At 45.7% G+C, this 11,820-nt stretch overlaps 1 protein-coding gene across 1 annotated transcript in view; it reads left to right on the plus strand.

The window, feature by feature from the left end:
- Window positions 1-8,560, plus strand: part of mdfi (MyoD family inhibitor) — a 77,797-nt gene extending 69,237 nt beyond the window's left edge. The window contains exons 4-6 of the mRNA XM_080785945.1: window positions 4,653-5,177; window positions 5,803-6,083; window positions 7,455-8,560. Coding sequence (XP_080642071.1) covers window positions 4,653-5,177; window positions 5,803-6,059 — 782 coding nt within the window. The 3' untranslated portion in view covers window positions 6,060-6,083; window positions 7,455-8,560. The remainder of the gene's footprint in view (window positions 1-4,652; window positions 5,178-5,802; window positions 6,084-7,454) is intronic.
- The last annotated feature ends 3,260 nt before the right edge of the window (window positions 8,561-11,820 follow it).

Here is an 11,820-nt window from a genome sequence, read left to right on the forward strand (position 1 = left end):
TTTTTTTTAAAGTTTTGCTAAAACTGCCATTCTTTGGCAGAAGGAGAAGGAAAAACACAACTAACAATAACAATAAAGGACCACGTCCTTTCAGGACTGCTTGGTCATTTAAATAAAAAATAAATAAATATACAATAAAGAGAGTTCCACCACCGTGTTCAGTTTGGAACATACAGACACAGGTTTGTGTTTCCACCGCATTGTGTTGGACGGAACAATTGCCATTGTTTGATGCCTATAGCTGAATGGTTAGAGAGCCGGTCTGGAGAGAAGGAGTCTCCTGAGGTTTTAATCTCAGTAAGTGATGCTGAGAGGTGGCTCACCATCAGGTGGGATGAGATGTTGATCCATCATTTCTTGATCTTTCTGCTGTTCCTTCGTCTGGAATGTGGTCCCCGTTGTTGTTGTCGTCTGTTGTCGTTGGTTGCCATGGCTGCCAGTTCCCACCTGATGTTGTGTGGGAGTTCTGATTGGTCCAGAGCGTACTGAATAACTTCTAGTTTACATAACGTCTTAAGACAAGAACTCAAGTCTAAGATGAACAGCTCATCAGATATAGTGTGATCTCCTTTCCTTCCTCCAAAGAGGATGATACGATCTCCCACAATGCAACAGCACATACCATCCATTGGACATGGTCCTTTCCCCTTGGGCTCAACCTTCTTCCAGGAGAAGGTCTCTGGACTGAATTTCCACAGATCATTGGAGGTCTGGTTACAGTTCCAGCCACCAAATATGTACAGCTCTCCATTGTAGGTAAATGCTGAATGACAAAAGCGTATTTCTGGTAGAAGTTGTGCAGAAGGTGTGTTCAGCCAACGGTTGGTCTCTGTGTCAAACACTCTGATGGTTTTGATGGTTTTGCAGACCCCCCAGGACTCCCAGCCCCCGAATACAAACATCTTTGTCCTGATGATGGTGGCAGAGTGATTGCGTGAAGCAGGAGGTGGAGTTCCTCTGGTGTTAATTAAAGACCAGACCATTGTGCTGGTGTCCAACTTGTACATGTCATTAGTGTATCCAGTCAGATTGTGTCCTCCATGGATAAACATGACCTTCTCCAACACACAGGCTGAGTGGCCCCACCTCTCCTCTGGAACAGTCCCAGAAACCCTGGGTTGGAACCATCTGTGGGAGTCAACATCAAATGCATAAAGCACATTGCAGTAAGGATCGCCTCCCCAGATGTAGACTGTATCTTCAACCAACACAGCTGTGTGGCTGGAGCGTTTGGATGGAACCTCAAGGTGACCGTCCCCTCTCCCAGGTCCCACTGGAGGTAACTTCTTCCAGCTTAAAGACACTGTGTTGAAGACAAAGACATCCATCTGTTCCATGTTGTTGAAGGTCCCTCCATCACAGTAGCCTCCAAAGGAATACAGATTGTTCCTCACTGCTACAGCAGCATGATAGGCTCGTTTTGGTCCTCCTGCTTTGGAAACAGTCCAAGACAACATCTGTCTGTCTGTCTGTCTGTCTGTCTGTCTGTCTGTCTGTCTGTCTGTCTGTCTGTCTGTCTGTCTGTCTGTCTGTCTGTCTGTCTGTCTGTCTGTCTGTCTGTCTGTCTGTCTCTCTCTCGACGTCTACAGTACATTTTAAACACGTGCATCATCTTATATCTTCTGGTGTGACATCACACGAGACACAAACTGTTGCCATGGCACGCCTTAACGACGCCAATTAGTGCAGCTGTTCTTCATCTGCACCCTTTGAACTCTATTGCTATATTTATTACTTCATTGCGACTACCTTGGGGTCTATGGATCTATGGGTCACGGGTGTATGGATCTATGGGTCTTCCACACGCTACAGGGTTCCCTAACACTGAGCTGTGTTGTATTTTGAGGCTGTGTGTCTGTGTGTGTGTGTGTGTGTGTGTGTGTGTGTGTGTGTGTGTGTGCGCGTGTGCGTGGAATGTGCTCAAGCTGACTGGCTGAGCACAGAATGTGAATGTATGGTGCCGCTCACGTCACGCGGGTGTGATGTTTTTCTCCATATGGCTGTGTGAGAGACAGTCCACTGAGCAACTCAAAGTGAGGCTGAATGACAAGGATTTTGCATCCTGGCTCTTTGAGGGGAGTTCTCAGGGGCGGCCGTAGGAATCTGGAGGCCTGTTTCAAAACCAAATATGAGGCCCCCATATACCTACCAGTAAGACACGCAAACGCGGGAAGCGAACGCAGCTGAGACCCTGCAGATCATGTCTGTCTGTCTGTCTGTGTGTCTGTCCCGCTGTTACTGTATATGTGGACCTGGCCCCTTTTGTGCCCATATATGGAGCTGAGTGATTGCTGATGCAACACACTCCATATTTGGATAGCGGGACAGACACACAGATAGACAGACACACAGACAGACATGATCTGCTAGGTCTCATAGTAAGTGCTCACTTAAGTGCTCACTGCGTTCGCAATGACATCATTATTTTGTTGATACAGCCGTATATTGATACGAATAGTTTGACTGTTCAATATCACACCACGCAGCCATGACTCCCGACAATTAGCAACAACAACACCTTTCCTCATCCTGTCGTCCCTTCACAATTAAAGTGTCTCCCCTTTACCTCCCAATGCTGCACATTTTACCATGTTATTTACATAAAATAAGCGTAACTTCACTAACTTAACATTAACATTGTGGGAGAGAGCAAGGCAGTGAGCGAGAGAGAGAGAGAGAGAGGGCCAAGAGTGGCGGGGGTTGACTGACGCCTGATGTTCAGTTGGAGCTTGGAGGCCCCCCTGAGGGTGGAGGCCCCGTTTCAATTGAAACTGGTGAAACATACCTAAGGCCTCCTATGGGTGGACACATAGGTGGGTGAACATGGACATTGCTGTTCCTCTTCTAAATCATGACAATCTCTCGTAGCGCGCCACTCGGTGGCGCGCTACGAGAAAGCTTGTAAAGATCTGCTATTTTTCAATAGCTAAATTATAACCACTTTTAAAACACCCAAAAAAAGGGTTCCCGCCCCCAAAATGGGTTAAGGAGGAAGGGGAGGGGCCAGCGGTCGGGGGCCTTCCCATGAGCCTTTGCAACGGGGGGATGTGTCACTTGACTCAGTTTCCCAGAAACTCCCTCTGTCACGCTGTGTCAGCATACCACACACGCACGCACGCACGCACACACACACACACACACACACACACACACACACACACACACACACACACACACACACACACACACACACACACACACACACACACACACACACAGGCCTCATTTTGTGCCTTGAGGCTATGCATGCAACCCAGCTCCAAGGGTGGTCGGTCTGCGTCTGCTCACCGAATGCCAACTCACTCACGCGCGCGCACAGACTTCATGTCCACAAAGGAGATATTAAAGTTATAAGGTTATATATTATACATTCACCAAATCCTGGCATATAATGTCTTCACGATATAAGCATGTCACTCAGTATACTCTATGATATATAATATAAGTAGCGGTAGTTGTGGCGGCTGGCTGCCAATGATAGCAGAGACATTACAGTACACTTTTGCCGCAGACCCTTTTTGGGAATCCCAAGTTGTTGAAACCCTCTAACAACCAGTCTGTGGGCTATAAATGCTGCTTTATTTGTTATTTTGCAATTTTTTCTGTTTCACTGCCTGCAATGTTGACGCTACAGTGTATGTGACTGTTTTGCTATAGCGCACGTATACACACATGCACACACGCACGCACGCACGCACGCACGCACGCACGCACGCACTCAAGCGCGAGTGTGACCCGTGCATAATTGCAACGCTGTTTTAATTAACCTATAGGCGTTGTTTTTTTTTTCTCCGAAACAGCTAAAGGACAAATTTCTTGCCATTTCAAACTTATCTTCATATAATTGGTCCTCACTTAATGCTCTCATTATAATATGGTTTTCTACTTTGCTCCTCCGTGTGTCAGAGGAGGAGGAGGGGCTGTGTTGGACTCTCGTTACCTGCCGTCGACACGGCCATTTTCTAGTGGCGATTCCTTGCCGAAGACGCCTTTGACGTGGTTGGAAAAAAAGTCACACCCGTGTGAACCGAGTGGTGCAACTCCCCTCTCCCTCCCCCTCCTCTCTCTCTCTCTCTCTATCTCTCTCTCTCATTAGCAGGCAACAGTGCAGCACTGTCTCTCTCTCTCTGTTTCTGGCAAACAGCGCCCCTACTGGTACTCATTATATGGTGCTCATACATACATAATAGGAGTCTAGTATACACCTATACGCCCCCCCCCAGCCATTGTATAAAATACCCGGTATAACCTGAGACCTCTCGTGGCTTATATATACTGCTTATAAAACCAACAAGCCTCATTTCCATGCAGGGCTATAGCATGCTCTGAGGAAGCGACAAACGTGTATACAGTGGGGTTCCCATTCCTTTATACCGGCCTGACACCCAGAGGTTTCTCTAGGTTTTTAAAAGTACCTGCGTATACCTATGGAAGTCACACCTCTGATGGGTGTGGTTTAGTCTTATAAGGGGTGTGTTTTTTTTCACCCACTGTGTAATATAATAAACGGACAGTAGGTGGCAGTATAGGGCAGTATAGGACAGAGGCCAGTGCAACTATACAGCTTGCAAATGAACCAAGTAATGAAAGTTTGAAGTGTGTATCTGGGGCTGGCGTCGTTCTCATCGTGTGTGTTTATCCCCATCCTCCAGGTCAGCCGGTTGCTCGCTCCACCCCCCTCCACCACCACCCCCCCACGACGCAGACGCCGTCGTCGTGCCGGACGACGCAGCCCCCCCGGAACGGCCCCGCCCCCGCCCAAACGCAGCCCGGCGGCGGCCATCATCACCCGCCACGGAACAACGGCCCCGCCAACGCCAAACACCAACACCACCACCCACACCCCCCCACCACCGGCCACACGCACTCATGTCCGCACCACCACACGCACAACAGCGGCGGAGGTGGGCTTCGTAACGGGGGTCCTCACCACCACCACCACCACCCCAAGCTGGGGTCCCTGCCCCGGGGGGGCTCGTCCACCTCGTCCACCTCCTCGTCCGGGGGCCCGGGAGGGGGAGGAGGAGGGGCCTCGCGCCACCCCGCCCCCGGCGGCGGCGGCGGCAGGAAGCTGCAGTCCAACCCGTCCATCACCTCCCAGGGGAGCAAGAGGAGCAAGGGGAGCTCGTCCCAGAAGAGCACCAGCTCTCAGACGCCCAACCCGGCAATGCAGGACGGTATGAGACTATACTGTTGTTTATATCCCCCCATTCTGACCTGAGATCAGATTCATATACGAGGTTTCCCCACTAGACACACTACACTGGTCTGATTATAACCCATTCTGACCTGAGATCAGATTTTAAAAAAAATGTCAAGTCGTTCTTCGATTTTTCAAAAAAATAGCAGACCTACACAAGCTCGTAGCGCGCCACTCGGTGCCGCGCTATGAGCTTGTAGATCTGCTATTTTTTTTGGAAAACCGTCAAGATTTAGAAGACATTTCTTTTAGAATCTGATCTCAGGTCAAAATGCGTTAAAGGTATATTCAGTGATTTCACTTAATTCGAATATCACTTATTTTTTTGTTTTTGTTGTACTATAGAGTGTGCTGACCATATTAGGAGTTCCTCCCTGTCCCCAGTTAACCCCTGGGGGTGAAAAAAACCTTAGGTTTCGTTTTTGGCTCTCTATCCTGATTGGACGAAAGGCTCCCAGCCAAAAACGAAACCTATAAGGTTTTTTGAGTGAAATCAATGAATATACCTTTAAAGAACCACCATTCTTCTGTTGCGTTATAGAACCTGGTCTCAGGTCACAGAACGGGTTATTAATAAACGCACTCTATAACCCCTTTGGCAGACTGCTGCGTCCACTGCATCCTGGCGTGCCTGTTCTGCGAGTTCCTGACGCTCTGCAACATCATGCTGGACTGTGCCACGTGCGGCTCGTGCGCCGGAGACGACGCCTCGTGCTTCTGCTGCTGCTGCGCCTCGGAGGAGTGCGGCGACTGCGACCTGCCGTGCGACATGGACTGCGGCATCATCGACGCCTGCTGCGAGTCGGCCGACTGCCTGGAGATCTGCATGGAGTGCTGCGGCCTCTGCTTCTCGTCCTGAAGAAGAAGAAGGCCCCCCGGAGAGGTGATGATACAATCATAGATATTATAGGCATGTATAACGATATACACTCAACTCACGATACGATATACAGTACGTATGACGATATGAGGTTCACTTATACGATTTCTCACGATATTTTCAACACAATGATTTTTTTTGCCTTCCTTGATGTATTAATGAGCATCAATAACGACCATCACCTGGGCACAGTCACAGACACATATACAGCTCCCCTCTCCAGGCCTCTACTGTCTCATTTCTCTCCAAAATCATGTGAATATGATGGAATTTGATTACAGCTGACATTTCTTATCACACACTAGCCCCCACCTAAAAAAAGAAAATAATAATAATAATAATTATTATTATTATTATTATTTTTGGAAAATCAATTTTTATTTTTAATAAATCGATACATATCTTCGGGATATAATATCGATATATCGCGATATACGATATATCGTTACATGCCTAATATATATATATAGACTGCAACACTCTATAGCACCTTTCAAAGCAAATGTTCCAAAGTGCTTCACAGAGCAAAAACAACAAACCAAAAACAGTCAAGAAAACAAGCAAAAAAACCAGCATAGCAGCATTTACGTATACAATCACCTAAAGCAGGGGTTTTCAACAGGTGGTCCGTGGACCACTGGTGGTCCGTGGAGGTATTGCATGTGGTCCCTGACCATGGATTTGGTAATGCAGGATTTGTTGATTTTTATGACCTGGTGACCTATGATGACCAATCCATGTATGTTTACTGATACGTTGGGAGGTCAAGAAATTCAACAGAAAAAGGGAGTTAGAATCTCAAAGAGGGGGGGAAGTGCACCGGCTTGTCTGGTTGAGTCATTATTATTAGGAAATTATTAGTAGTCAATGGTTGAGAAACAAAGTATTCATTTACTGTATGTCCACTAGTGACACACAATATTATCAGTAACATATCAATCGACCCAATATTGTAACTATACTTTTTGGGCGGGAGTCCCTGTTATTGTTTTAAGCATTAATAGCAGATCTACAAGCTCATTACATGTTGACACACTTAGTCAGACACAGCGGACACTATCGAGTGGCTTCCTATAATAGCTGAGCGACATGCGCGTATGCACGCACGCACAGTCAACTGCTTTCCAAATGGCTCCCCTTGAAAACCTGTCTTAACACAACTGAGGGGTTAGTAGTGTGTGTGTGTGCGTGCGTGCGTGCGTGTGCGTATTTGTGCCCGTGTGCGTGGGTTGGAATGGGGGGGGGGGGGGGGGGTGGTGGGGTCGGTATTAAGAGTTCTCGTGATTGGTCGAATGGGCCTCGCGAGTCCCCAACGAATGTCTCTAAAGCTTCGTTTTTTTCTTCTCCTTTTCTCCTTCTCTCCTTAAAACCCAGGGTTTGTGCCTGCAGAGCGAGCTACACAGCGCTGACCCCGATGTCACCGATGCGGTCTACGACATTTCCAAATCGATTAAAAAAAGACGACGACGCTATATAGCCGCGGCGGCCATCTCGGGGGCTCGTCCCCTGGCGTTTGCAACCGCCGCCGCCGCAACCGACCGACTGGAGGAGGACCCTGCACGCGCGCGCGTAGCTGGCGTGCTAAGCGGCCCGCAACCTTTTTTTTCTCTCTCACACACACACACACGCGCGGGCTTGCAAATTATCATCATCAGGGCCCACAGCCCGCCATTCTAAGAGGAGCGGGCGGGCGGGGCCGGGGTCCCCCTCTCTCTGGAACCCTCCAATGAACACGCCAGGCTCTCTCATTACCCCCAACCCGGGGGAGAGGGGGGGGTCGTGTGTCTGCCGTAACGAGTTGAGTGGAGTTCCCCGAGCGTGAAAAATGACCTCCAACAAGGCAAAATGAGAAAAAAAATGTTCTTCCATTTAACCGGATTTCTTAGTGTTTTCTGTAAGATAAGAGCGGTTGGCGTGCGTTAATGGGAAAATGGGGACTCTCAGATCTCTCAGTAGGAAATGTTGGAAAAAAAAAGGCAAAAGGCAAAGACAAGGCAACTTGGCCGTCCTTGGCACCCAAGGTCATTATCGTCGTCCCACCAGTCTGGGGTTGTGTGTTTTTTTTTTCTCCTTGTCGCCAAGTCACCTTTATCGCTCAGCGCACACGGACGGACGGACGGACGGATGGACGGATGGACGGTCCGACCGGGAGCATGTGAACGATATGAACTGTCCTTGTCTTTGTCTCTCAGTCCTAAAAGCGAGAGGGAATTAACGCCGATGATGGGGGCTAGTGGCAATATTACCCAAAAAAAAAAAAAAGAAAAAAAACTTTTTTTACTTTTGTGTTACTCTCTGCACCTCATCTTTTTTTTGGGGAGGAGAATCATGTCCAAACCTACGCCCATGCCGCCGGAATCTGTCCCGGTTTGCCTTGTTCCTGTCGTCGGGGGAGAAATGTCCCCATGTTCTGTTATGTGTTCGTATAAATCAACGTCCCGACTTGATCACACCACACAGGGGGTCACACAAAAGCATCAGAAGTAGGCAGATCTACAAGCTCAAGACGTGGCGCGAAAGCGACACGTTTTGAGCTTGTAGATCTGCCACTTTTGATGCTTTTGAATTTGAAAAGTATAACAGTTTAGACCGGAGACGATAATTATGCAAAAGATATGCTACACAATAAAATCCTCAGTGTTGTTTCATGCACTTGTTTCGACCTGGTGTCCACATTGTGGGCATTAATTATAGGCAACATTTCTTTCAAAAATGTCCATACATTTCCGATTAATTTACTTTCCTATACATTTCCAATAATTAAACAAAAGGTGGAAATTATCCGCTAAAATCGAAATACTTTGCCGTGGAACGTGTTCTTCTCCCTGAGTCTTTATAAACATGTGAAAGAGAGATACGAGGCTTCTCAATCCAAAAAGGTTTTTCTCCTGATTTATTGTCGTGTGCATCTCGTTATTCTCGTTTTTGTTTTTATTATTATTATTATTATTTTATTACTGTACATTTTATTATATTTCATGTTTAAAGTCCTTCTTCGGCTGTCTCTTCTGTGAATAATTCTCATTCAGAAAAACATTCCTTATAACCTGGTAGAGAACTGGAGGACGACATTACAGTATGACTCAGATTATTTTTTTTTGTTTTTTAATTCATTTCATTTATTCCCGTCATTCATGCTAGTATGTGTGAACAAACGACCTTGGCTTTGGCATAAGGCCTGCTTCTCTCTCTCTCTCTCTCTCTCTCTCTCTCTCTCTCTCTCTCTCTCTCTCTCTCTCTCTCTCTCTCGCAAAAAAGAAAAAGGAAAAAAAAAGACTATTAATCCTTATTGTGTAGATTCTTTGCTGAGATATTTGCATTTTTTCCCCCTCTCCTCTCCTCTCCTCTCCGCCCAATGTGAAAATCACATTTCTGTGTTATCGGGTTTCAACCCTGGCTTATTCTCTTCTCCGTAAAAGCAAAAAAAAAAAGAGAAAAAAAAAATCTAATTCAAAATCTAATTTAAGTCCTCGGGTGAATATCTTTGCGATATTTATGCTAAGTCAGGTCCATGCTGTACAGTATATGCTTGTAGTCTGAATGGTACGCCTATAACGCCTCCTTATGATAACAGAACTTCGCAACGTTGCCAAACCTATAGTAGGCCTACCTCTGGAGATGTATGTCGCATAGATATATATATAAATGTGTAATGTTGTGCATTTTAAACTGAACTTTGATACAAATCTCACTCTTTTCTCTGAACCAACACTGTTAGTGCAATCCGTTTTCGTTTTTCTTTTTTTTATCTCTCTCTCTCTCTCTCCTCAGAAATGCCAAAGATTATGATTTTGTCTTTGCTGCCTGTAACTGGACCGTATTTTGTTACACCAAAGCATCATGTACATCACAGTAGAAGGGTTATTGTTATTAATATTTTATTGTTTATTGTATTTCTTCAGCTTAAAACCACTTGAACCCCAAGTGTCCCAATTCTGGGACCGCAAACGAACATTCGGCAACAACAACAAAAAAGCAGACCTTCAAAAGCTCGTGCATGTGAAAAGGCTTGTCGTGTCGATCATGGGCCAATTGAAGGTAATTAGGCTCCGTCCACACATAGCCGTTTTTTGGGTTTTCTTTTAATATATATAAACGTAGCTTGCGTTTGCGGGGGGTGGGGGCCCACACGCAAACATGTGTATTTGGTCCATACTGTACATTCAAATCTTTAACCCATTCTGACCTGAGATCAGATTCTAAAAAATGTCTTCTATACATCCTGACAGTTTCCATTCTGACCCGAGATCAGATTCTAAAAAAATCTTCTACGTCAAGTCGCTCTTCGTTTTTTCAAAAATAGCAGACCTACAAGCTCGTAGCGCGCCACTCGGTGGCGCGCTACGAGCTTGTTAGATCTGCTATTTTTCAATAGCTAAAGCATGACATGATGCTAACACCCAAAATGGGTTCCCGTTCAGAATGGGTTAAAACCTCCGTCTCCGTGGACAAGACACACTGTCTTTGGTCTGGTTTTTTGTAAACTGGACCGTGTAGATGCGGAGATTTGTAAAAACGAAAACAAAAAAGTTCTGTTTATATATATATATATATAAAAAATACCCGTGTTTACGTGTGGACTAAGACTTTAGTGGAGAGGGGGGAAAAGTAGGATGGCCCAGTGTACACCCCTTGGGGGAACGCCGGCGGTCAGCTAAGTATATAATATACACAGGGTTTGAGCGGTTAGCAGCTGCTAACCAACAAGCTAAAGGCTAATTAAAACCCTATTTTAAGGGCTAAATAAATGATGTAACACTGTTGATATTATTGACGTTATGTTAAAAGCGAATCATGGAGGATTATATAGGCCTAACACCCCCCAAACCCAACCCAATGGCATATTGCATGCAGGGGGTCTTCAACAGGGGGTCCGGGACCCGCTAGCTGTGTGTGATATAGGATACTTTTGTTACATTAACCACTTGAACCCTAGCATCCCTATTGTACAGGAGTTTTTTTTTAGCAAAGCTTGTCTATTTTTTGGCAAAGAGAGGGGGAAAAAGAGTAGACTAAAGAGTGAAAGGTCAATTATACTATTGATGGTTCAAGTGGTTAAATGTCTGAAAATACACATTAACGTGAATCCAAAGAATATTAAATCTATGAAAAACACAATTTTGCTTCACATACGCCCTTTTGTAAATAACTCTTCCTACTTCCGGGCCTCTGTCGACTCTGTCAGTGTTAATGATACTAATGAAGGCTCTGTTCCAGTCTGGTCAAACAGAGTCAATGTTAATGATACTAATGAAGGCTCTGTTCCATTCTGGTCAAACAGAGTCAGTGTTAATGATACTAATGAAGGCTCTGTTCCATTCTGGTCATAACAGAGTCAGTGTTAATGATACTAATGAAGGCTCTGTTCCATTCTGGTCATAACAGAGTCAGTGTTAATGATACTAATGAAGGCTCTGTTCCATTCCGGTCAAACAGAGTCAGTGTTAATGATACTAATGAAGACTCTGGTCAAACAGAGTCAGTGTTAATGATACTAATGAAGGCTCTGTTCCATTCCGGTCAAACAGAGTCAGTGTTAATGATACTAATGAAGACTCTGGTCAAACAGAGTCAGTGTTAATGATACTAATGAAGGCTCTGTTCCATTCCGGTCAAACAGAGTCAGTGTTAATGATACTAATGAAGACTCTGGTCAAACAGAGTCAGTGTTAATGATACTAATGAAGGCTCTGTTCCATTCCGGTCAAACAGAGTCAGTGTTAATGATACTAATGAAGGC

Source organism: Protomyctophum bolini (assembly GCF_963924005.1).
Source record: "Protomyctophum bolini genome assembly, chromosome: 2".
NCBI lineage: Eukaryota > Metazoa > Chordata > Actinopteri > Myctophiformes > Myctophidae > Protomyctophum > Protomyctophum bolini.